This window comes from Leuciscus leuciscus (assembly GCF_965113295.1).
Source record: "Leuciscus leuciscus genome assembly, chromosome: 6".
Lineage (NCBI taxonomy): Eukaryota > Metazoa > Chordata > Actinopteri > Cypriniformes > Leuciscidae > Leuciscus > Leuciscus leuciscus.
In genome coordinates, this window is record NC_138730.1 from 36,571,671 (window position 1) to 36,599,503 (window position 27,833).

The 27,833-nt window shown below is 38.4% G+C and overlaps 3 protein-coding genes across 3 annotated transcripts; all 3 read right to left on the bottom strand.

Annotated features, from left to right (window-relative positions):
* Positions 1–544: 544 nt before the first annotated feature.
* On the bottom strand, positions 545–7,369 carry LOC309501484 (uncharacterized protein). Its single transcript, XM_082173627.1, has 3 exons — positions 6,565–7,369; positions 6,386–6,464; positions 545–1,842 (listed from the first exon to the last, which is right to left on the bottom strand). The coding sequence occupies exons 1-3, from the start codon at positions 6,880–6,882 to the stop codon at positions 1,022–1,024; spliced, it is 1,218 nt and encodes a 405-aa protein (XP_082029753.1). The 5' UTR covers positions 6,883–7,369; the 3' UTR covers positions 545–1,021.
* A 128-nt stretch (positions 7,370–7,497) lies between these two features.
* gtpbp4 (GTP binding protein 4) lies at positions 7,498–14,543 on the bottom strand. Its single transcript, XM_082173544.1, has 16 exons — positions 14,391–14,543; positions 13,484–13,654; positions 13,269–13,372; positions 12,930–13,066; positions 12,239–12,339; positions 11,265–11,357; positions 10,969–11,160; positions 10,812–10,877; positions 9,772–9,861; positions 9,521–9,631; positions 9,275–9,404; positions 9,075–9,175; positions 8,699–8,896; positions 8,400–8,465; positions 8,127–8,261; positions 7,498–7,964 (listed from the first exon to the last, which is right to left on the bottom strand). Exons 1-16 carry the CDS (start codon positions 14,436–14,438, stop codon positions 7,812–7,814), a joined length of 1,896 nt encoding a protein of 631 aa, XP_082029670.1. The 5' UTR covers positions 14,439–14,543; the 3' UTR covers positions 7,498–7,811.
* A 1,337-nt stretch (positions 14,544–15,880) lies between these two features.
* On the bottom strand, positions 15,881–27,810 carry slco5a1a (solute carrier organic anion transporter family member 5A1a). Its single transcript, XM_082173515.1, has 10 exons — positions 26,701–27,810; positions 26,008–26,451; positions 23,686–23,818; positions 23,395–23,603; positions 22,402–22,566; positions 22,110–22,308; positions 21,863–22,022; positions 20,584–20,819; positions 20,437–20,501; positions 15,881–17,839 (listed from the first exon to the last, which is right to left on the bottom strand). The coding sequence occupies exons 1-10, from the start codon at positions 27,086–27,088 to the stop codon at positions 17,382–17,384; spliced, it is 2,457 nt and encodes an 818-aa protein (XP_082029641.1). The 5' UTR covers positions 27,089–27,810; the 3' UTR covers positions 15,881–17,381.
* Between the last annotated feature and the right edge of the window lie 23 nt (positions 27,811–27,833).

The window sequence follows — 27,833 nt, forward strand, 5'->3', positions numbered from 1 at the left end:
ACTTTAATTGGAACGTAAAGTCCACACTAAAGGCTTAGTAACTACTAGCTAGTTTGTAACTAACCCAGTACTTTCAGTTGCACCAAAAATGAAAATTCTGTCATAATTTACTCACTATGAAGTTGTTCCAACCCTGTATGAATTTCTCTATTCTGCTGAACACAAAAGAAGATATTTTGAAGAATTTTGGTAACCAAACACTGACTTCTATAGTATGGAAATCGACAGGGCCCCTCACCTGTTTAGTTACCAATAAAATATCTACTTTTGTACTCTCTGTAAACAAGTAATGCATAGTGGCATAATATGACCTTTATCCTCAATATTCCAATAGCAGCCTTCAAATACGTGCGACAAAGTTGTTGAAATGCTGTGAATTTCAGTTTATCCTTCATTCCAACGGTATTAATAGTTATGATACTACTTAATCATGATCCTAATAGGTACAACACAATAGTATACTGTCATATAACAGAATAATCTGTATTTCTTTTCAAACACATCAACAACATTGATGCTACAAATAAAAGAATTTGGAAAAAAATCCTGAAATAACCATTTATTTCTATTAAATACAACACAGACAAATCCAGTTAGTGTTTCTGCTGTGACTAGCTGCAAATATATATGTTTAATCTATAATTATATCTAATTTAGATCATAACAAACTCTTTAAACAACATATCCTGTACATTTTAGGTACATCTGCAATTCAGGTGAAATTGCGTATTTCATGTTAAAGGTATTAAAAACCTGTGCTAACACCAACTTTCTAGTGTACGCTTGTTGGGTCCATGTAGTTTCCCTGCAGTGTGTATATAATGTATAATGCATCTCACTGCTTTAGTTTTTGCAAAATACTGACCAGTTAAAAGTTATAATAAGGGCCTGAACACTGCAAAATTACACTTGGAACTGGCATACTGAATGTCTTTATCAATTCTTCTGAGTGGTTGCAGGACACTTCCAAACAACAACAAAAATTATGTCCTGCATTCTCTGTTGTGAGTGTGTGTATCTTTCAGGGCAACATGTCCTGCTGTGTGTTAGTCTGTATATGAGAGAGTGCGTGTAAGTCAGGGTGGTGTTTCTTGGTGTGTATGCGCAGGTACTGTTTGCCTGCGAATCGTTTTCCACAGCGGGTGCACTCGTACGGTCTCTCTCCGGTGTGGACAGTCTGGTGAGCCGTGAGGTGTCCCGACTGCGTGAAACGCTTCCCGCACTGCTCACAGCGATACGGCCGTTCTCCAGTGTGAATGCGCATGTGTGTGTCCAAACTCTGCGATGTTGTGAAACTCTTCCCGCAGATTGAGCAGATGAAGTGTCGCTTGCCGGCTCCACCCCCCCGTAGAGCGCCCAACCGCCCATAGAGACCCAGCCCTGAGACGTTACCCAGAGCAACGAGCCGCTGTGCGGCAAACAAGGGAGAATTATGGGATACAAAAGAGTCTGACCCACCAATCCTCTGTGGTGAGGTCTGCAAGTGTGTGAGTGTGCTACGGACAGAGTGCGCGGCCCAATCGGATACCGGGTCCAGATCAGTCTTCGCACACAAGTCTTCCTGAAAGACCCGATGGAGATGGGAAGCGCGAGTGTCCGACATTGTGTGAGCAAGGGAGAAGGAAGCGTTATCCGAAACAGACAAGTCGACGCTGGAGTGCTGGGACTCATCGGCGCCGGAGTGTGTGTCTGCAAATGTGAGCGTATGGGAGTGTGTGTCATGGTCAGGGGAGTGTGAGTGTGTGTGAGAGTCCTGTCCCGAGAGCTCAGCAACATCTAGTTTAGGAGAGTCGTGAGCTACCGCAGAGACACTTTCACCTTCGTCCTCATCGTCATCCTCATCTGTTAAGAAACAAACAGTGTGAACACACCACACTCATTTTCTAAAAGGGTTTGCATGGACTTTCAGGGTACATTTTCATGTCCCCATCATACATGCACTGATATATTAGATCATTTTGAGTAAAATTGATAAAGTAAAAAACTGTTCATGGGGCTTTTACCATTTTTTTTTTTTTTTTTTTTACAAAGTAAAAGTTTGAAAAAAAAAATACATTTAAAAGTATGAATTACTAAAAAGTGAAAATAATAATTTTAAAGTAATAAAAGTCATCTTTGGCTTGCTCAGTTGGGGCTTAAAAGACAGTTATTATTCAGAAAATATTACCTAACTGTACTGACTGACACGATCGGATAAGAACACTAAAATCTTAACTGAGCTGAATAATGATGCTATTGTCTTCTGTAGAGCTGCTTTATAGCGGAAATTGAAGTCGTTTCATAATTGGTATACTGCATCACTCAAACTATTACTGAACTAAATTGAATTAACATTGAACTAGGGCTGGGCGATAAAACGATAACGATATGTATCGCGATAGACACGTAATCAATATCAATAAAAAATGCGTTCGATAAAACGTTCGATAATTATTTATTTATTTTTTTCGTTGGAAGAAACCAGCAAAGCAAGTTTGATTGCATGAACAAAGGCACTCACTCTCTAGTAACTAGATAAAACAGAAAAAGTCAGCTCGCCTGACTTAAAGTCTGACCGTAGTCAGACCAATGTCGTCTGCAGATTATGCAAGACCGTCGTCAGTTTTTCTGTTATTCGCGTGCTTATGCGCTGTTCTAGCTAGTTTCTCAGCGCATACATGTGAAGCTCACATGCACTAAAAGCCTGTCTACCAGCGCCTGAATACTAAGTTATCTTTCGAGTCTTATTTTGCTAATACTGTTATACACACAAGGTTTACATAAACTAGTCGGATATGTCTAAAGTGAAAGCAAACTTGAGAAAATTGAGAGAAAATCTGCTTGTCAAATGCGTGTATAATAGACGCGTCGCGCGCAGCTCTTAAAGAGACAGTAGTAATAGTAAACACGCTGCCGCTTGTCCTTAAAGGGATAGTTCACCCAAAAATAAAAATTATCTCATTATTTACGCACTCTAATGTTGTTCCAAACCTGTATTAATTGCCTTCTAATATTTTCTAATATTAATATTTTGAAGAATGTGGGTATCCAAACCAGGCACGGATTAACGCACGGGCCTACTGGGCACTTGCCCAGGGCACTGGGCCAGCAGGGGGCCCTGTCAAATTTACTGTGTCTATTCTTTTCAAATAATTATTTTTATTTTTATTTTATTTTCAGTAAAATTGTGTTAAATATTGAGGAATAATGTGATTTTTTTTTTTTTTGCAGTTGCAAAGTATTAACTTGTAAATAAATCAAATAAATAATTTTCATGTATTGCCGCGCTGTTGAGAGGGACATCTAGAGGCGAGTGAAAAGCATTGCGTAATATAAAAGTCACGCGTAGAAGACGGTTACTCAAAAACCAAAACAAAAATGAGTTTAAAACCTATGGGCTTATTTTTTTAACGAAATGTCAATCTTCATCTTTATAACAGAAGATAAAAATACAATACAACAATCATCAAGATACAGTAAATCTTTAAATGTGTAACGGATTGTCTCCTTAAAAAGTGTCTTTTGTGGTGGAACAAGCAATGCTATTATAGCATCTTAATTTAATCTTTGTTTTATTATTTTAGTTCATTAACTAATTGTTAACTCAACTAATTTAACGTAAAGACCTGGATACTAGAATTACTAATTAAATAAATGTCAACTAGCCTAAATGCATTGATTAGAATTGCCATTGACTAAAGATTTTTCTAGTCGACTAATCTCACGTTAATATTAATTTCATGCATAAATCTTGCCGCAAAGCACCGGCAAAAGCAGGCTAATGATAATATGTCTAATTTTTTTTATTATTATTAAAAAATAGCCATTTTTATTGTTTAATAATAAAAAAATATATTTTTAAATCAGTGTCGGCTGCAAACATATCTATATCTCCGCTGTAAAATGGATGCGCCTTTAGAGAGAAATGCACCTTTCATATCATATCAGCCGGTATTTGCTTTCGATTCAAATTTTTTCGTTTAAAAGTGGACATTTCAAGCTTTATATAGAAATATTCATCATGTCTGTGAGGCTATACACTGTGTTTCAGTTCATTTTTTAGACGCGCTCCAGTTCACGCCACGGAGACCATGAAAGAGCGCCCTGTTTGTTTTATTTTATTTTACAAAAGCACAACGTTTTCTTGTTATTATGAGTTTACGAAAATAAAAGTAGCTACTTGCGACTGATGCATTATTCTTTTCTGTATATGACCAGGAAAGATTGAGTATTTCAAGTTGTTTCCACTGTTGATAGGAAACTGCAAGTGTTCGCGCCGACGCCTGCCATGCAGTGCGCGCTGCACACTCCGCACAAACACTTTGGATATGCATTTATCTAGGTTAAAGTTAGAGCGAGCTGCCATGCCAGACGGATAAGTCCTTTTTATGTTTAACAAATCAAATCATGCATTTTCTAGCAACCGCGAGTAAGTGCTGCACCAGTTTGAAAAAGGTAAAAGCATAACGAGCGTAACGAGAGAGGTGCCCCACTAAGGGGGATGCAGAGATGTTTCTGCGTCTTTATATTAACATTTCTGATTGTTTAAATGATCAGCCCTCGGGGGCCCCCTTAAAATGCCTGGCTTGCCTGCCCTATTGCGGCGCCTGTGCATACAGGTGCAACACTGTTGTCCAAAAAATTGGTGAAGGGGGCCTTTGAGACATCCGTGCCCAGGGCACATCATCGCCATAATCCGTCCCTGATCCAAACAGTAGCTGGTCCCCATTGACTTCCATAGGAGGAAAAATATACTATGGAAGTCACTGGGGTACATCAACTGTTTGGTTACCCACATTCTTCCAAATAACTTTTATTTTCAACAGAAGAAAGAAACTTATTCGAGTTTAAAACAACGTGAGAGAGTAAATTATGAAAATTAGAATTTTTAGGAGAACTATCCCTTTAATGTTAATAAAACAACAAAATGTAAAGAGAAAATCACTCACTGCTCTTGACTAATAACTTTATTAATAGCTTTAATAAGTATCAATGTATAATTTATAGAAAATAGAAAGAAATAGATTTATATAATTTATAGAAAGAAATCGTAATATTATATTTTTGCCATATCGCCCACCCCTTTATAAAGCATTTCTTACGTATTCTTTAATTTTGCACCTTAATGTTAAGAGATAATTGTTAAGTGTTCATTGTGATTTTAGACTTTTGAGTTTTCCATGGTCGTGTTGACATTTCTGCCTTTTTAACTGATGGGATTATAATCAGAGGTAGGTTAAATTTAAAATAAAAAATCTTTAAATGTAATATATTTGTCTCCTGGACTGGTCCTTATTTTAAATATGTTATAAAAAAATTCAATAATTATCGATATCGACCGATATGAAACACTTATATCGTGATACAGTTTTCAGCCATATCGCCCAGCCCTACATTGAACTGAATAATGATGCTATTGTTTTGAAGAGCTGCTTTATAGCTGAAATTCAAGTTGTTTCATAATTTATGAACTTGGCAACAATGACACTGTTGTTGAAGTGAACTGACCTAAATAAAGACACTATAGTCTTCTGTAGATCTACTTTATAGCTGAAATAAAGGTTGTTTCATAAAATATGAACTTTGCAACATTAATACTGTTATTTTCCTGTTTATTACCATGAAGCTGCTTTGACACACCTTTGACCTGCTCAGTTGGGGCATAAAAGACAATTCATATTATCAAAAATATCATCGATCTAACTGTACTGACGGGATCAGATCGAAAACAAAAACCTGAACAAAGCTTAATAATGAAAGCATTATCTTTTGCAGAGCTGCTTTATAGCTGAAATTGAAATTGTTTCATAATTAATGAACTGCAAAACTGACACTTACTGAACTGAATTGAATCAACAATGACCTGAATATAACTGAACAATGGCATTATTGTCTTCTGTATAGCTGAAATTGAAAATTGTTTCATAATTGATGAACTTTGCGACATTAATGCCGTTATTCTCCACTTTATTACCATGAAGCTGCTTTGAAACAATCTGTATTATAAGAAGTGCGATAGATATAAATAAATGTGACTTGAAGTTGACAATATGAATTCATCACACTCATTTTGAAGGGGTAGACATGGACATTCAGGCTCATTCCTAGTATGCAGTACATTGTTTTTTTAATAATGTTCAAAAATGTTTTTAAAATCAAAAAGTGTGAAATACAGAAAAAAATATAATGTAAAAATGTCTATTTAACAAGGCAATGTGCATACTTTAAAAGTAAAATAATCTTAAAATGATGTACGTTGAAATGATTGAATTGCCTCAAATCCTTGTGTGAACCGTGGATTTTGTTTAGATTTTAAGTTCTGAGCTTTGTCAAAATCTGGTGAAGTATTTTTTTTCAACACATGCATATTCATTTTTAAAGTTAGATCATGCATATAAGTACTCACCTCCCAGCGGCGGCTGCTCGAGACCTTCCTCTTTGATTTGCATTTGGATCAGATCTGCTCCATCACGAAACTCACGCGCCTGTAATCCGATCAATAACAAATAATAATCGCTTATACACACAGATATTGCTTCCACTTTAATCACAAAAACACACACACAAAATAAATGGTAATCTAACCTCTGACACTGCACCCCGGCTGGTGGACTCTCCGCCTCCGGACGTTTTTCTGCTCACTAGCGACTCGCGTGCACTACTGTCACACCGACCGTCTCGCGCTACGGTTGTCTCGTCGCTGAACCCCCGCGCCGCAACGATAGACTCTATGAGTTGCAGTTTCCGTCGGAGCTCCTCGTTCTCCTTCTGATGGCGTGAGATCTCGATGTGTAAAACGGCGTAACCGTCGTCCACCAGCTCGCAGATTTCTGCCACCGCCGCACGAGTCAGGGTCTCCATGATGGTCGCGAGCTGGGTGTGAAACGCCCGGTAATTCGCCATCCTTCGCGCTCCTCTGCGTTTGGGCCGCTTGTCCCGCGGACAAGTGTGTTTTGCAATACAACTTTAGGTTACGGTGACAGCTGCTTTCGTTGTCCGTAAGGTGAGACTGTCCTGTGTTGTTTTTATTTTCTGCCTGAAACGGTGTAAACGCTCCGAGACTGTTGCTAGTGGAGGCTGATGTCGTTTCCGGGGGCTTCGCTCAGATGTTGTCAAAATAAAAGTCACATGTAGACTATTTTTGTATTGTTCAAACTTAATCAGAAACTGTAAACTGCTAATAAATAATGTTTTTAATATTATTATTTATTTTAACAGTCTTATTAAAATATTAATATTTAAACAATTGTACCTGCTGAAAACAGTTTTCTTCATAAATAGTTTACAACAATTAAATAAGGACAGACAGAACATTGTGGATGCTGCAAATTGCCTATTTGTTTACACTGGAGCAGGCAAAAAAACAAACACATTTTTTTAATATATATTTGTATAGATAGATAGATAGATAGAGACAGCATACACAGACATATTCTGGACATTCCATCCCGCACTTAAAGGCAAGCTACCAAGAGACTACCATGATTTAAATTTCGGTAAATAAATTTCACACATGAATTTAAGGTTCAATACTTTGGTTGGTTTATTTGATTCCAACTGCAAACATTGGCTTCAGATAAATTGTTTTGTAAAGGATGAAGAGTTCTAAATCATGATCCTGTAGATTTCATTATCATTCTGCATGATATCAGACACTTAGAATGATGTGAGTACATACATTTCAATAAGTAATTATTCATTTGTGTTTACAGGTGTATTCTCACCTGTATCAGAAAGAACTGGTAAAAAGTACAGAATATAACAAATGTATTAATCCTGGCATAAGGACAGGTACGAGTACACAAGTAAGATGTACGTGAATAAGGCTGCATTTATCTGCGGCTGGTGGTACCAGATTTCCTCTTCCCAGAAAGGAGATGTTTAGGTTTGAGATCAAATACATGTCGATCAGATTCACCCTTCCTTCCCTGCCTGTTCATGTCCTTCTGTGAGCTCTTCATCATGGTCTTCACCTTCTTCAACATCTGGAAGAAATGAGAGTCAGTCAGTCCAATGAACATGTTTGTCCTTTGAGCAACATCGGCAAGATCTTTTTCTATAACCTACTATATGACTAAACAACTGTCATACACAACTTCATTTCAAACTTGTCTTGTAAATGAATACAGGCGGTTTCTGAATCTGACCTTGGCATCTCTGACTCCTGATTGGTCCCTTGGTGGTCTTGAGGCGCTCTGACTGCGAGTACGTGACGTCGGTGGTGCGGAGACTTCCCTCTTCCTCTTTCGAACCAGAGAGCGAGATCTTTGAGCATAGTGGCTCTAGAGGGACAAAAGGTGAACACAAACATGTTACGTGTACACAGAAACAGATCACCATGACCAAATGGTATACAAAATCAAGAGTGTTCCCAACAGAGATACAGAGCATGGAAAAGCTTCAAGTACACAGGTTCTTACATCATCTTTATCAGTCATGTCCAAACCCAGATCACCCATCTCCTTCTCCAGAGTCGCTCTCTCCACCTGCGTTCCCACATAGACCATTCAAATTAACCCATCTTTAACCAGCTAACAAATCAATTGCAAACAAATTTTCTTGATCCAATAGGTTGTTGAACAACAAATATTCCATAAAAAAAACTTAAAGTGCTTAATCTGAATAATTACATATTTTACCTAAAATATGAAAGTAATATCCAATATTAAACTACTTGCTATAATTTAAACATATTCAAAAATAAGCCTGCTGGACAGACCTTCTTGGCCGTGCGGGGTATTCTGGGTCCCTGTTTGTCTTTTTCTTTGGACGCGAGAATCTTTAGCTTCCGCTTCTCGCGAATCTGACTGGCCAGCTGTCGGATCTCCTTCATCTCTTCATCCTCGCTCTCCTCTTCAGAGTCGTACTCTCCGGCCTTCTCACGCAGCTCCTCTTCCTGCTCCAATTCCTCCAGCCTCTGAGAATAAGAGAAAGGACAGAAATTCAGAACATGTCATCTGAGAAAAGAATGTAACCAAATAAATGTTGTCATAAAAAATAAAAAACACTGAGGAGGGACTGAATTATCAGTGGTTACAGTCAGGAAATGAGATATCATGGGTTACAGATTAAAGCTATAGCATTTGTTTCAATACCTTCATGATCTCCGGGTCGACGTAGTCAGCAATATTGTGACCCTCCCAAATCTCAGGAATCTTATCCTCCTTTTCTTCTGGATTCATCAAATCCCAGTATTCTGAACACACAAGACAACATTTTTTAATTTTTCAATTGTCTAAGGACAAACCGTATGGACCGTACATTTTATGTACGTGTGTGTGTGTTTATATCTTACTCTGTAGATCAATTGTGTAATCCTCTCCCAGCTCAACCTCCAGGTCTCTCTCCAGTTTGCGTTTGGGAGTATCCGTCTCCATTGCCTTCCTACGTATCAGAGCACCTTCGGGAATAAACGGAGGCCTTTCCTGCACAAACCAAATCAAAAACTTTTACAAACACACTATGTTTGCTAGAAGCATTTAGGAAGAAATAAGCTTACAACCAAGCGGACAATGGTTTAAGAAGTGCGAAGAGCGTGTACCTTTTGATCTCTCTTGGCTGGCACTGCCAGGTGGAGTCTGTTCAAAACATCATGGACCTTCTTGCTTTTCATTTTTGTGTCCACACGGTGAGTCAACAGCCGATCACATGCCTGTAAAAAAACAAACAAATCTAAACCACCAATCTTCATCAGCCTACAATAGTCTATTTCTTTAAAAACTGGTACATGAAGCTAATTGGCTGATTTCAGTAAGCATATGTGAGAGAGTGAAGCTGATTGGTTGGTCTTACCTCAGTCTTCACCTGCATCACTCCCTCATCTGTCAGAGCGCTCGTCTCAATCACTGTGACCCCCTCAGCAGTGAGATCCGCAAACACTTTCTACACACACACACAGAGCTCAGTTTAGTGTCACTGCAGAAAGTTGCAGGTAACATTCTCTTATAACGTCTATCAAACTCTAATCGGTTTGAGATTAAATCTAGCATAGATCTTAGATAAAGTCTGAAATAGTGACACAGTGGGAAAAAAAACCCTGATTATTATAAAACTTGTTAAATTAAAACAGAAACGGTATTTAAATCTGTATGCTGTTATTTTGTCTGTGGAACACAAAAGGGAAATCTTCACATCAAAAGTTCATAAAAGAACAAAAAGGCTGCATTTATTCGTTTAAAAAAAACCTGTAAAACTATTATTACAATGTAAAATAACTTTATTTTAATACATTTAAATATAATTTAATATATAATATAAAATTTAATTTATTCCACTGATGGAAATGCTTCATTTTGAGCATCATTACTCCAGTGTCACATGATTCTTCTGTTCTGGTTCTTAAGAAACATTTCTTATTAATGTTGAAAACAATTGTGCTTCTTAATATTTTTGTAAAAACCCAATACTTTTTCCTCAGGAAATGTATTTTTATTTTAATAAAAAAGAAAGAGAAGAGCAAAAAAAAACAGCATTTATTTCAAAGATAAAAAAATAAGTAATAATAAAAAAAGCTTTTATAACATTGTAAATGTCTTTACTGTCACTATTTAACTATTTAAAGTGTCCTTGTAATAATAATAATAAACTAATCTTACTGACCCCAAACTGACCTACTTTTTCAACATTTTTGGAGTTTGTGTGTTCTCTATGAATTGTCATTGTATAAAAGAGACAAGTGTGAAGATTCTTATCATTTCATAGAGAATGAAAAGCAGCATACAGGTTTGGAATGAGATGAGGGCGAGTCAATAATTGAATTCATTAATCCCTTTAAGTTTTTTTCAGCTCCAGGAATTCCTGCACTGTATAAGAGGATTCAGAATGTCATTTACCTGATTCTCCTCCGACAGTTCACTGATCTTCCTCACATCACACTTATTGGCCATCACGATCAGAGGCTGCATCACACAAATAACAATCCCTGCTATCATTCAGCCCAACAAAACCATATTGTTTCACTGCATTTACATCTTTGTAATGTGTGCGTACCTTGTTGGCAAACAATGGCCGTATATTGTTGAACAGCTCTAGTTGTTGTGAGAGCGTGTGTCCGCACTGCTCTGACACATCCATGACGTAGAGGACAGCAGAACGCAGGTGAGCCAGAGCGGTGATGGCCTGCATTTCTATGGTATTCCTTTCCTCAAGAGGGTGATCCAGAATACCTGGGGTATCAACCACCTACAAACACAGACCCGTAAATAACAGGTTAGGAACATTTTTATTATACAAAAATCAGTTCAGTTAAATGTTGTCCGGGAACCCTATATTTTTCTACCACTCACCTGCCAGCGCAGGTATTTGTAATCCATGTGACCCACAAACAAAGATTTGGTGGTGAAGGCATACGGCTGGACCTCAACATCAGCACGGGTCACCTGTACACACATTAAAACTTAATTTAAAAAACAATGCACTAGTGTTGGGTGATGCTCCTCTTAGTCAAATCGTCATCATTCACTTTATCACAGGAAATGACGAAAGTGAATCAATGTCCATCATTTTGCGAACAAAGATGGAGTTGGTGATAAAGAAAAATATCATATCGCAATACTGCAAATATATCAGTTTTAAACCATGAAGGCGAGCAATGTGAAACTTTGTGCGAGAGTTACGAGAGATGAATCTACTTCAACATACGCCGATAATGGTATATAACTGTTTTAATTTAGTCTTTAATTTCTCGTGTTAGTGAAAAAATGAGAAGAGAAGTATTTTGTGTTTTTGAAAGTCAGTGTTTGAAATAAAGCTGCTCTTGACTTTCACTGATGACTGATTATTGCATTGTTCAGACCTATTATAGACTTGACTGATGGCGCTATGAAAAGTGAACAGACATGCACAGAATTAGAGACGGTAAAAGTGAGTGGGTCCAATATCATTGGTCTTAAAAAGTGGGTGGGTTAGAATACAATGAACCCATAATCAATGGTTCCGACGCCCATGATATAATTCATTGTATAATAGACGTTAATGTTTTTAAAACATTTTTAATGAGTATAAAGCTAATCTATATCCTCGCAGTGTGTCGGTTATGCGGTGATAAGCTATGAAATTATGGCAGGGCAAATTGTATAATTGTAACAATAATTTAATAAATAATAATAGTAGCCTAATAATAATAATAAATGTAATCCTTTAATTGGAAATTACAAATCCTCTTGATATTGCCGATAGCTGATGCTTTTGACAATATCGGTACAACCCTACAGCGCACACAGATTTGACATTTAACCTACATTCACATGCACAAACAAACCTTGTTGATAAAGCTGGACTTGCCGACGTTGGGGTAACCACACAGCAGGAGGGTTCTGGTGTTTGGGTCAATAGTGGGTAAACGGGACAGATGCTGCCGCACTACGATAAGATAAATATGCATTTAATATGCGCATCAGATGTAAAAGTTCATGCTTTTTTTTGTTTAACATTTATGCTTTAATGGGTGAAGCCAAACATTACTCCAAAAGTATACACTCCCATTCAAAAGTTGATCAAAAGTTGCAGTAAAAACTCTGACACAAAAGATTCAAATAAATGCAGATCTTTTGAACTTTCCATTAATCAAAAAAACTTGAAAATGTGTTATTTATTTAATTTATATATATATATATAACAATGAAAACAATGAAAATTCACATGCTGAAAATTCAGCTTTGCCATCACAGGAATAAAATACAATTAAAAATATATTAAAATAGAAAAAAGTTATTTTAAATTATAATAATATTTGACAATTTTACTGTGTTTACAGTATTTTTGATCAAATAAATGCACTCTTGGTGAGCACCAGACACTTCTTTAAAAACATTAAAAAAAATCTTAAGGACCCCAAACTTTTTACCAGTAGCAATGATTCAGTAACTGAACACAGAGGTTTGTGTTTCTGTTTACCAGAAAACCGTCTGGTATTAAGGAAAGTATTTGTGGATGTGTGTAAGTGTTTGTACCTTGTTCTAAATACTCCAAGCTCTGTTTCTGTCTCTTTAATATGGTGCACATGCGACCCAGTGCGGCCCGTTTCAGCTGCTTGCAGCGATACAGCGAATCTCCATATTTCATGAGCCGCACATAATCTTTAGCAACACTACAAATACAGACACACAGTTTTACTCCGTTAAATTAATTTCATAGACCCACAGATATGAGCAGACCTCATACGGGATATATTTAAAAATCAAACAAAGGATGTAAATAATCTCATGTATCAGCCAACATATTTATATTTAAAACAACCACAATAATGCTAGAGTATATGTGCACGATGATGATAAACCCAAGAGACTCACTTATCAATGAGGTTCTTGGCGATGTTGATCTGACCAAGAGCCAGTTTATAATGATCTTTATCATACAGCACATTCATCAGATCAGCGTAGAAGGGGTGGATATCCTGAGAGAGATAAATAGCAAGTAATTTATCTACTAAAGAAGGGATGATTAAGAAGGATCAGCATGTGTAACATTTGTCCCATGTGTGTTGTAAAGTTTGGGCGACACTTACATCCAGTTTGGGGAAGTCAGTGAGGATCTGTGACAGCCGATCATGGTAGTTCTGCTGGGTGAATTTGACTTTGCGCATGTAGAAATGCCTTATTCGATGGATCTGGTAGTGTTTGTGTACAACAGTGGGAGTTTTTCGCTGGGTTTTGGATAAAGTCAGATCTATGAAGTCCTGCATGAAGAGAATCAAACAAAGAAATGGTTTATGTTTGATTTACTATTTCTACTGAAACATTGAGGCACACGAGGGTTCCCACATATTTTGGCAAATGACTTTCCATGACAATGATTTTTCCGAATATGAGTGATTACTTAAGGATTTTATATAATAACCAAATTATAATAAATAATTGTATAAAAGGTTGCACTCACAAATATTAATTAGCCAATGAAATACAACTAGAAAAGCTTATAACGTTACCCACTACATTTCTACTATATTTGCATTAATTTTCCAGGAATGGAATGTGCATGTTTTCCATGACCATAGGGACCATGGCACACATTTGGGGCTAGTGGTTTAATTCAACAACACTGACAACAAATGGACACAAAAAAGTAAAGTAATCACAGGCTGAGTTCTCTCAAATTGAGTTGATCTAAACTTTATTGCCTTATTAACCAACAAAAGATCTCAATCGCATTAATATTTCATCCCTCCCCAGATGTTATAAACGCAGAACCACTCGTTCTTCATTTTCACACATGACTCCAGTAAAAGCATGTTGACAGTAATGGAATAAATAAAATTACAACACATGAAAAGTTAAATGGCTGAACAACGCGGGCACGTGTGTTAAGCGCGAGCAGCATACTGTCAACGTCCGTTATTAATGGCAACACCATCAGCACTTTCTATGGCATTTAACCCCGCATATGAGTGTCAAAACACGTCGTTAATAACCTACCTTAGCGGTGGGAACCACCATAATCTTTTTAAAGTTGTACAGAGCCATGATTGCGGCGCACGCGAGTCCTCAGCAGAGCACGCGGAAGGGCCGAAACACGTAGCGGACGCGTGTCACCGAAGAGCAACACACGTGGTACCGCAACTGACGTGATCACAGCGTCACCTACCGGAGGGAGGAGCCACACCTGCAACAGCAACTACAGAACCACCAAATCGCATTGATAATAAAGATAGCAGAAGCACAGTTTTAAGACTTATGTTTGGTTCGGTTATTTTGAATCAATGTTATCGCATTGGACTAAAACTTACTGACTTTGCTCACACAGGGTACTAACGTTACTTCCCACAATTTTCGTACTTTTGGGGGGATTTGTTACACTTGTGGTGTTCCCAGTCAAAAATGACCAGCCTACCAAAAAATCTTATACATCTCTCGTTATGCTATATTATCACGGCATCAACAATATTGGATTCAATCTTTTTGTCAACTTGTTTTCTTTCATTTAGAACATTTTTTTAAATTTAAAAAAAAAAAAATTATGCTGATTGATAAAAGGCCTCATCGATCTGAGGGTTATGCACCTCAGTTAAAAAAAAGCAGTTATGTGGATAATAAAATATGAAAACATGCACTGTTTACCACACTGTGCTTACCACAATGTTTAACCAGGAAGTTTGTTTTGAAATGCTTTTATCTTGTAAAAAATGGCACAAAGTCACACTTGTGTTCCAGGTCAAAAACTGACCAGCCTACAAAAAACAAACAAAAAAACAACCTTGTATAAATCTGTTGTAATGCTATATCATCATCATCAAAATTGGATTCAATCTTTTTGTCATCTTGTTTTCTTTCAATTAGGACAGGTCTTGTATTTCTTTTTGAAACTGACTGATTGTAGGCTTCATTGATCTGAGCTTGTATTGGTCAAAAATGACCATTGTAAATGAAGGTGGGAGATTGAAAATAAGAAACATTTAGTGTTCATCATGTTCATATGTGTACCTGCAAAGATAAAGGCCTCGGACCTGTGCATGCATGGATACACAAACACACACGTTCATGTACACAAACAAACAATTTTGAGTATTACAGGCTACAGGTTACAGAGCATGTTTTCATAGAGATGAAGTTTATCCTCAGATCAATGAGGCCTACGATCAATCAGTTTCCAAAAGAAATACAAAACCTGTCCTAATTGAAAGTAGAAAACAAGTTGACAAAAAGATTGAATCCAATATTTGGAGATAATATAGCATAACGAGCAATTTACAAGCAGGTTTAGTCCTAATGGCTCACTCTGGGTTCAGCGGCACATGTTCAAAGGGCACAATGGTAATTTTGAAATAGAGCTTTGATTTGCCAGCGTGCCTGAAAGAGTCCAAAGCAGTATATATTTATATTATCATAATATATTTAGTATATGTTTAACTAAAATGATTACATTTCTGTTGTAAAACTGTTAAAGTAACATTCCAAACGACACTAAATCACAGCACAAAATCAAAATAATTTTATTTAGACAATTTATTGACACATCATTTATTTGTACAAGTAAAACAAAACAGTTAATAAAGAATTTCTGAAGGTTTGCCCCCGATTAGACAAGCCTTCAAGTAACTTCAAATAAATAAATGTATTAACGTGTCTTCTGTTTGCAAACAGAGCACAGTAACATAGGAAGGGTTGGGGGAAAAAGAGGAAGAGGAAAATGAAACATACGTTTTCCTCAGCAGTAGTTCAGTGTTTATCATGCTCTGTTTCTACCAAAGTCCAGCAGTGATCAGGAATTAAGCAGATTTCTGCTCAGAGCTAGAGATGACAATCATCACACGTGTTACCATCAACACCACAAATACTGGCTCAATTGCAGCGCAAACAGAACACCATCTTCAGGGGGGTGAGAGCATGTTTTCAAGAGTATACATAATGTTTGTCTGAACATGAGATGACGTATCTCCTATAAATGAGTTGTGTTATTTACCGAGATGACTGTTGACCACCAACATACAATCAGCAACAGAAGAAAACATTATTAATACTGATATGATGCACAAAAGTCAAAGGTTATGACAAAAAGACACAGAAAGACTTGACAGATGTGTGCACTGCACCGTTGCACACACTGTAATTGTAGTACTAAAAAGCTAAACATTTAATACAACACACAACAGAACATCTGAAAAAGAAATGGAACAAAGTGGAGTAAATACGGTGGGCGGAGTTTAAAGTTTGGGAGGAGCCACTGCTTGTGTAGAGTCAATCCTTTGGGAGGAGTTTAGTCTGTGCATGGCAAATATAGTTGGTAGGGAGGATGTTTTAGGGGAGGAGTTTAAAGATTGGGAGGGGCTAATGTGATTCGCAAGAGGTGTGTTCGACTTGAAGCGGCTCTGCGCAGATCGATTGGTGTATGACATCGAAGCACCGCAAGAGCGATTAAGAGAAGACATATCTAAATGCTTTCGAATCGCTCTCATGGTACTTTGATGCCATACACCGATCGGTCTGCTTCAAGTCGAGCACACCTGATGAGTCAGTGCTGTGGGAGGAGTTTGCATAGTAAAATTTGCAGTCTCTTTCCCTTCACTGTTGAAACATGAATGGATGAATCAATGAGGTAAACAAGTACATGTATTTATCTACTGTACAGGCGAAGCAGAAGAGTATGAGCACAACTAACACTATAGGTAACTAGATGAGATAACTACGGTAAATGTGTTTGAATGTGTGCATTTGTATGTGATGATTACCAGAGGTATTTGTCCTGCTGAGGTATTGTGTCAAATTTTTTTTATTACTAATTGCAATATTGTGTGTTTGACGTGTATTTGTGTGTGTGTGTGTGTGTTTTTTTTTTTAAAGGCACCAGCAATGGCTATAAGCGGTGTGGCGTGTTTCCATTTACTTAATAATCGGCCCTCTTAATTGTATGATTTTTGCATGCATGTGATTGAGCAAGTGTAAGTATGTGTGTGTGCATGGCTCCAACACTCACACTGCCACTTTTTCAAGAGACCGTATGGGCGGAGTTATTGCTTTCAGGCCATTCCCAGGGCAACTGTTACCACGGCTAAGAGCGTGTCCAGTTGTCATGGCAGCATGGGAGTGTTCAGGTGGCCGGGGCAGGAAGACAGGACAGGAGCGTGTGCGTGCGTGACCTTTGTGACCTCCGGCATGGCAGATGAGGTGGCTCACCGTGTCCAGCGGGGAAAGCGTGTGCGAGTGTGTGTGTGTGTGCGTCTGCTCCTCACGCCGCTTCAGCGAATACCAAGTGAGGAAGATAAACAGGAAGCCCAGGAACTTCAAGCTCGCCGCCAGACCAAAGTAAACAAAGCGGAGGGAAGTGACATCGTACTCCCAGCAGGACCCATGGAAACCACAATCCTGCTGCCACAGCATACAGGTGGTGTCAATCACAGCTCCAAAATAGATAGGAGTGGGGATATAGGCTGGAGAGAAAGAAAGAAAGAGGGAATATATAAAAAAAATTATATTCACTAATTAGCAAGCAATTACTTAAAACGCATTGGTAGTTAGCAGTATTCTACAATTCAATGGTTTGGGGTCAGTAAGATTGTTTATTTCTTGAAAGAAATAAAAAAAAATTTCAGCAAGGACATTAAATTAAACATAAGACACCATAGTTTACTCAAAAATATACTGTTTTCAACATTGAAAAACTGTTTTCAACATTGATAATAATAATAATAATAAGAGTGTTTCTTGAGCACCAAATCTGCAATAATATATCACAATATTACTGTTTTACTATATATTTGATGAAATAAATACAGCCTTGTTGAGCATAAGAGACCTCTTTCAAAAACTTATTTTAACTGATCACAAAAATTAGTCTACTGATTATGGTCTTCTGGTCAGATAAAAAGCATATTAATATATTAATGTGTCCCTATTTTGGATTTTTGAAAATGACCTTTCATGTAGTGTGTAACATAGCTCTAAGTGAATGAAAACATCCTGTAAAATTTTACATCTGAAAGTGCACCGTATGTAAAGTTATTGTCTTTGAAAAGTAAGAGTCGACTCTGATTAAATTAAATGAATCGTTTTTCAAACGAGTCATAAGCCGTTTCGTTGTGATGTCAGGACGAAACGTTAGCATATTGCCCGGCCACTTATTGCGTGCGCAGACACCAGGGAAAACTTAAACCTCAAACCGGCAGTTTTTTTCCACTGCCCAAGGACGAGTGTGAAGAATCAGTGGTTAAAATTCATCTTTACAACGATATCACAGCAGTATAATCCTAAACTTTTGCTGTGTTCCCTTTATTTTACTTACGACTGCTTCACAAATCTCGGAGTTCAATGCAGGATTCGCAAACCGCTTGCTCTTGAAAGATGGCGTTCAAAATACTTAGTTTTGAGTTTTATATTGTGTAGGTCTCCTGCTAACTGGCTAACTCATGTTATCACTGTCTAACTGAAATACTTCTGCTGATCAGTTGTGGGCCACTATTACCTATTAATATTCACAATTAATGCAGATTGTGTGTCGTTCTCACTACTTTGAGGAAAGATTAAAAGGAACACTCCACCGTTTTTTCATATTAAACTATGTTATTCCTTTAACTAAGACGAGTTGATACATACTTCTCTCGTCTCAGTGCGTGCACTCAATCGCTCTGGCGTGGCGACACTTTGATAGCACTTAGCTTAGCCCAGTTCATTTATTAGGATCCAAACAGAGATGAATTTAGAAGCGACCAAACTCCTCCACGTTTTCCCTATTTAAATACAGTTACACGAGTAGTTACACGACCAAGTATGGTGACACAAAATAAAACGGGGCGCTTTTCTAAAGCACTTGGGAGCACTTCGACTCGGCGCAGTAAAAAGTCACGTTGGTTCTAATGACAGAAGGGAGAGGGAGAGGGAGAGGGAGAGGGGCAGAGGATTTTTCAGGCGTGACTTTTTACTGCGCCGAGTCGAAGTGCTCCCAAGTGCTATTCCGCCATACATTATAGTTATCCTTTTTACCCGCTTAGAAAAGCGCCACGTTTAATTTTGTGTCACCATACTTGGTCGTGTAACTACTCGTGTAACTGTATTTAAATAGGGAAAACGTGGAGGTGTTTGGTCGCTTCTAACTTCATCTCTGTTTGGTCCCTAATGAATGAACAGGGCTAAGCTAAGTGCTATCAAAGTGTCGCCGCGCACCAGAGACGAGAGAGATATGTATCAACTCGTCTTAGTTAAGGGAATAACATAGTTTAATATGAAAAAACGGAGGAGTGTTCCTTTAAGCATGGAACAAGATTTGTTTTACCAACGTTTTTTATAGCAGTCATTCACGCTAGAGCTCAGCTAAAGTATACACTGTTATTGATAGTTTCCACATGTTCACCGCAATAAATCAGAAAAATACTCAGTAAATAAATAAGTACAAGTAATATAATAGGTTTGTCGATGGACATGCACTTGTTCATGCTGATGGTGAGGAATTACAGTTGCAACATCTCATAATGTACCTCAAACTGAGTAGTGTATCACTGAGAAACGTCCTGCTCTAGTCGTCCTTGCGATGGAGGTTCGGGTTGAATAACTAGTTCTTTCAGTGTTTCATCATTGGACTGATTGATATAGTGAAATCGACATCATTGTTCGTTTCTATGTTTAGTTTACGGTGTAGGAAGCCTCAGGACAAGCAGAGCCGACGTTGTTATGGTAATGGGCGTTTTTGTTATCGACACGCCTCTGTACAAGGTAGACCAATCACAAGAGACTGAGCTATCTGGCCAATCAGAGCAGAGTAGCTTGCGGAAAGGCGGGATTTAGAGAGATTGATTCATCTGACGAGTCGTTTGAGAATCACTGAAAATGTGGTGATGTGCAAATGTATATTATGAGAAAATTAAACAGTTTTTGACCTTTGATGCAGGTAAACCTGTTGTAGGAGACTCCAAAACAACATTAGGAAACTTTAAAATAGCATAATAGGGGCACATTAAAACTGATATATTGTCCAGCTCTAGTTGACAGTCACAGAAATAAAAGAGGGAGTTCTGTCAAATCTATCCAATCCTACCAAGAGTCCTGAGAAGAACGAACTGCATTCCCAGAGCAAACGGCCTGTCCTCTTCATCCACTGACCTGCTCAGAAAATAAGAGCGAGAGATGAGCGAAACAAAGAGCAAAAGAGAAATGATATCCGAGGACGTGGAGAGAGGCAGACCTGAGCGTAACGATGATGACGGACGGCTGACCGCAGGCGGTTATGAGAGTGACGATGAAGAGAAAGATGAGGAAGGTGATGAGTGTTCCACAGGTGCGCTCACACTTTCCTGCCAGTGCGTAACCATTCTCGTTCAGGTACGTCTTCACGATCACCACCTGGAGCTCATGGTTTCCACCTGATGGCGTGATCACCTGTCTGCTCTGAACGCATGCGCAGTCAGAATAGTTTCTGATCTGAGCGGGAGAAAACACACACGAAAAATGTCAACAATATTGACATAGACAATGTCTCAACAATTTTTCTGCTGGTTAAATTTTTACATAGCCATTTTTATTTATCCTAAGGCAAATATGAAAAATGTTGTCTTAAGCAACATGTAGTAACATTAGGATTCTTTTACAACAAAAATGTATTAAATTATTTTTAAAAGTAAAAAAAAAAAAAATAATAATAATAATAATACAACAATCAGCCAATCATTATAGCAAAACAAACATATTTGTCTGGGCACAAATTTCTTTGATGCAATTTTGTTTCACAAGCTTGCGATTCAACTCAATTTGATTCAATATTGATTAATTTTGATATATATATTAGGTACAGTACATGTCTCTGTTTCCTCAAGGAAAAAAAAAATCTCTAAACTGATGCTGTTAACTATACAAGGAACCCTGTCAGCTGGTATATTACTATAAAATTAAAGGTTAAAATGAACAACTGATTTGTATCAAAGATATGCATTGGAAGGCAATTCAAATAATGCTCTAATAATAACTTTATTAAAATTATGTTTCTACTCAAATTAGATTTTTGAAATATAAACATTTAAATGGTGGCATTCATAACAACTTGTTTTCATGAATGATTTATTCACATACATTACATTAAATAAAAACGCTAAAACGCTATTTATTGTTTGAATTTCGTAAAAAATCTTGACAGATGAGACCGTTTCATATCAAAAGTAAAAACGCACAGAGTTTATTGTGATTCATTAGATGGGAGGCGCGCTACAAATAATGCTAAGTGAAGTTTTATTCATGCATCATCTAAAAACAGCATATACTAAAAGATAAATTCTTAAGATCTTGAAGAATCAACATCCGCTAATCGAAATGAGAAACGGTTAAAATCGGGAAATCAATATTTTTAACTCAGCCCTTTTTTTGTTGAGTCCTAAACATTTTTGGTTTTGTCCTGCATTGGATTCACCATTTTTAATCTACATTTCCATTGATATTAAACGGGGTCAGTAGACAGATGTGAAACAACTCACTCCTGAGGTGTGGTTGGCGATGTTACTGCAGCCCGCCAGACATGGGTTAAAGTAGGTGATGCCGTCAGAGCCGCAGACGGGTGCGTACTCATGAATCCTGCATCCACAGTTGACGTTACAGCTTCCCGTTAGGTTTCGGTGAGACAGAGTCAGCGTGGGCCTGCAGAACACAGATCGAACATCATTCAGTGCAGCTCATGTTTGCAGGTGATATTTATGTGCGTGTCTACAGGGGTTTCTCCATTACCCAGTGGTGTAAGGGATATTGATTCCACCAAGGTTGATGCTCTCACAGCCGACGATGAAGAGAGTGGAAAAGCAGAGCAAAGACACTCCACTGCAGATCATGGCCAGCTTGGCTGCTTCTCTTTCGCCCAGTTTCAGCTTCTTAATTATGTACCCTCCTAAAACTATACCAACACCTGCACTGGGTACAATGATCAGACCTGGACACACACACAAACACACAATTAATAAAAAACCCACAGGAAGTACTGTGATCAGATCGACACATTTGTGTCTGTGCGTGTGTGTTGTACCTGTGTATATACTGGCATTAGATGCTGGAACACCAAATTGAGATTCAATGAATTTGGGAATGAAAGTGATGAAGGCTGTGACGATGGCACATTCCGCCGTATACGACAAACTCACAAACAAAAACGTCACATTACTCAATATACGCACTGCTGCTTTTGGCAAATCTGGAGAGAGATAGAAAGAGACAGAGAGATTAACAGACAGATTTATAATTTGAATTTAAACGTCATCCTAAACGTGCTCATACTTATAATCAGTGTTGTTATTAACTAAAACTGAAACTATTAGAAATAGTTTTTGTTAATCGAATTTAAGCTGAAATAAAATAAAATACAAAAATTAGATGAAAAAAATCAAACTTAAACTATTAGAAATGTGGCCTTGAAAACTAACAAACAAAAATGTAAGTTGAAGTACTAAAATTATTAAAACTAAAACTGAAATAAAAATTAATTACAGCTAAACAGAAATATTAATCAAAGAAAATATAAAATGTAATTCAAAATATTAATAAATACTATAATAGTATATAAATAATTCTAAAATAACACTAGGAATAACAAATAAATAAATAACAAATTTAAGATAAAAAAACAGACAGTTCAGGGCCAACAAGTTAAAGGAATATTGTTTTAAAGAAAAGTATGCATACAAATACTTGCCCATGTATTCAATAAAATAAAATAAAATAAAATACTACCACGTCCAACTTGCTAGCCATCTCTACAAAGCAAATCTGTGGAAATCCTAGTTGTGCCAATATCTAGAGTGATATTTTTCTCCAAAGATGACCAAAAGAGTGTTTTTTTTTAAATGTTTTTTTAACCACTATAAATCTGGGGTATGTTTCCCAAAAGTACCGTTAGCCAACCATGGTCGCAAGTTCCATTGAATTCTATTGGTAACGATCATATTTGGCTTTAGGTAACGCACCCCTGTTTAGATAACTAGCAAGTTAGATGTGGGATTTTAGATCTGATGTTAAGGTTCACCTTTGAAATTTTTGCCAAAACCCATGGAGGACGAGACAGCCTGGCTCTTTTCCTTCATCATCTCATCATCGTCGCTGGACACATCACCTGCACTCTTTTTTACACGTCTTTTACTTTTCTTGTGGCGCGGCGGAAGTTTTTTAGGGAAGGAGAACATGGGAAAGATCACCAACAGCATTGCCACGGCACACAGGAGAAACCCACTCCACCTGAGACAGAGAGACGGTTACACTGTTAAGTTTACTGCAAGTTCATTGATAAAAAGCAAACAAGAGACGAGATTTTCCTCACCAGTTTCCTACAAACCGTGGGTCACTCTGGTCAATATTGACAGCGGTACCAGGGTCGACATAGAATCCGATCAGAATCCCACCCAGCAGGTAACCAGCGGCTGGTCCAAGAGCTCCCATTACATACATGATAGCTAAACACACACACACACAAAGAAAATAGTGGACTTTCTTTAGCTGTCACATGCTTCTGTAGGCATCTTCTCACATCAGTGAGAAGCAGTTGCAGACTTTGCATGGCAGAATTCAAGTCAGAGCAAAAAATAACTTGTTAACCAACAGGCTAAAATAAGGCAGTTGTTTTGCTCTTTGGCTTCCTGTACTCACACATGCATTATACACTCTTATGGTCGACTAGTATAAATGCAATTTTGAGAATATTGGCATGGACTGTTACCATGCACACTTGCCAAAAAATAGAAGATCGTCAGTCCCAAATGTCAAACTTGTTAAAAAATAATTCTGAGAAAATATCTGAGTAAATATAAAAACACATTAAAAGTTTTGGGTGTGATACCTGAAGTAAATCCCCTAAATTATTTTTCAGTGCATGTAGAGAATATAGAAGTCACTCCTAAAATGTTGAATTACTGACTAAAATTAAATAAAATATGTTGCATTTTAAGCTAAATAGAAATATTTAACGAAACAAAAAGCAAAAACTTAAACTTAAATTAAAATTGAAAAAATTCACATAAAAGCCAAGTAAAAATCTTAATAATTTACAATTTCTTGCAGATAACATATTCAATTTTTTAAGTCACCTGAGGTATTCATTATTTCCAGGCCAAAACATCTTATCTGCGAAGCAAAGAATGATATCTCAAGAATATGGATAGGTGGCCTCACAGAAATGAGTAGCTATATAGATACTATATAGATAATATAGATAATAAATAGATACATAGACAAACTGGTTTACTTTAAATCCAAATAGTTCAGTGTCTCTTCAGGGTACAGATAGTTTCATAATTGGCTCGTTTACCCATAAAAACACCATGGGTACTAATAAATCTTAAAACATTAATCTTAAAAAATAAGCCATGATTGGGTTTTCTGTCAGATTTTTGGTTAGAGTCTCTAACATGTTCAAAAAGGTAGTGCAATATTTGGAGGGACTTTCATGATAGTTGACTACCAAGGAGAATACTGAAAAGTGTCATGGAAGTAGGTCTATATATGCCCTGTTCCCATGAAGGAATTTGCCCCAAGCAAAACATTTTGCCTGACTGATTTGACAGAGACTTACCCAGCCAGGGGCAGATTAAGGTCTACAAAGGCCCCAAGGGTCAGGGACTTCTAGAGGCCCACTTCCCAAGACAACCCACATGCACACACAATACAAACACATAAATATGGTTCAAATGTTGTATCACTAATAATAATCATCATAAATATCAGTGATAAAATATCACTAGTAATGGCTATTCGAATGAGGTGATTAAATCTCTGCTGGATTTTTAAAGTGGGGTGGCACAGATCTATGGGCCCCTATATATACATATATAAACATGGCTGTGTATTCCCTAGTTGCTGAGAACATTGTTTTCAGACTTAATAATTTACTTGTATTGGGTTTTGCAATTGGATATATATTTAGACATATTAAAGACTACTTTTTGTCAAAGTTGAGAGTTTTTTTTTGTTAATTTGAAGAGTCAGTTTTCTTATTATTGTTACAGTCAAATCTGGACACAGAGAAAGCATTTAGTTACTTATACTAGCAACATAAGCTTGATCAGTCACATGAAAGTAATCAGAACATTGACTTTATTTAAAAATATATTATTGAGTGTTTACATTCCATGAGCAGAGATCTGGATTGTGGTGTCTCCCCCTGTTTGATCAATCAGCGATTGACAAATTCAGATTCAAGTAGCGTTATTGGCATGGAAAAACGGCTTTACTTTGCCAAAGCATTGACAGGGCTCTGATCCAATTGTGTTCAGCATTGTCAAATTTTCTGCCAACAACGGGCAGCAAATAAGGCAGAGATTGACAGCGGCGTTGGGCATTGTCAGATTAACAGTACCTATTCTTGACAAGCGTAGTATGTGTTTACATCTGAAACTGACGTAGGTGATGTGTAACATTTATCCTACATATGAGTGTGGTCATCAATTGCCTGTTATTTTAAAACCTCTGTCCAGTGACACAAGTAACTACTAGAACTGTAGAAATAGATTAATCCAAAAAGTATTTGCAAAAAAACGGTGAACAGAGACCCTCTGATCACGTGGGCCCCAAGGCTACAGCCGAGGTTAGCCTATGCGTTAATCTGCCCCTGGACCCTGCCACCCACCAACACTCCAACAAAACTCACCCAGGTACAGGGAAGCGTTCTCCTTCTTCACATTGTCATCCAGGTAAGTTGGTCCAAGTGTGTATATGGGAGTCGATCCCATTCCCACGAGGATCTGAGCACAGATGAACAGTGCCACGTACAGGGCGTGCTCACTTTCCTCCCGGTCCCGCTGGCACCTAGACAGTGTGGGTCTCTCCTGCCCACTGCCATTACCGCTGGCACAGAGCCCCTCTCCCCCCACTGTGCTGTTCAGCTCCTCCAGCTGATAGGGCGGAGAGATGAAGTGAGGTAGGGAGAAGAGGGCGGCACCCACTGCAATTAACACGCCCCCTACGGCCAGCCAGCGTGGCCTCTGACTCCGCCCACCGAAGTAGCTGATGAAAACCACAACCAGGAGACTACCAATGTCAAAACAGCTGACCAGCAAACCTGACTCCGAGCTCCGCAGACTGTACCGCTTTTCTGAAAGACACAGGGTTCATTTAGTCTGAAATTCTTAAACTCCAATATTGAATGAAAATACTGAGAACTGGGAAAAGGTGAGATGGTGAAATTAAGAAATTGGGATGGATGGATGGAGATTGGTAAAATATGAGACTAGACAACATGAGACCTTAATTAAAGAGCTAAGAATGGAAGAGAAGAGAAGAGAAGAGAAGAGAAGAGAAGAGAAGAGAAGAGAAGAGAAGAGAAGAGAATCAGTTTTGTTACCTATGGTGGTGATGACGCTGCTGAGATAGCCGGACACCATCAGAGACTGAATAAAGGTTAGGTAACACATGCAGAACAGGAAGCAGCGAGAGTCTGAAAGGATCCCGTCCACATAGCGCCTCACCGGCACCCGTAACATGCGGAACCTCAAGAGCGCAGCCGCGCCGCCGCGACCCTCCGGCTCACGACACTCTGTCCTGACGGGGGAGCCGCACCGGGGCGAGCTGTGCGGGGCAGAGAGCAGAGTCTGATCCGCGTCCTGACTACCACTGAGCACGGGGAGGCTTTTAGATTTCAAACCCTGAGTAGATTCCTCACACAAGTACGGAAACGGTTTCACGGGTGCGAGGCCCCCTCCCCCGGCCTCCCCAACAACACCGGATTCCATCCTGACGGGCAGCGTGAGCTCAGCGCGTCTAGTACACAGACACACACTGACACACGAACATTACAGGCTCTCGGATAAACCAGCCGCGGCTTATCGTTGACAAATCCTATCCTTTCTGTGCGAAAATACTGTCCCCGATACTAAGAGCTTCAGATAACGGACCACACCGGCTCTCCGACCCGTTTATGAGCGCGATAGAGACGCAGACATTATGCCCTGGCTCATGTCAACAAAACACCTTAACAGATAACGTTACTTGTAAATAGATACGTTTTATTACGACTATATATAAATGCGCCCTTTGTTCGTTTACCGCACCATTTTCGATTCGGCACATATTTACCAAAACAACACAATGAATCGACGGTCGACCGGCCGCCGGGGGCTCACGCGCCTCTGCGCGGATACTGCAGCGGAGCAGCGCGCGCGCTCGGCCGCATCACACACGCGCATTCTGCCCGGTTATCTGCGCTAGATTAATAATCCCGTTTAAATCCATCGGCGACATTAAACGGTAATCGTTCGCCTCCCTCTGCACACGGCTCCGACACAACATACGATCTTCGCCGTGTGATCAAAATATCCTTGTCCTTGGACGGGAAGGATAGAACGGACTGTCCGTTATTCACGGTATCGCTGTAAGCAGTATCTCCTCCAAGCGCAGTTGGTCTGTACCGCAGCTGGTTACAAGCAGATAAGCGTTAACTTCCGGTTCACGATTCCCCTGTCAAAAAATGGGGCTAAG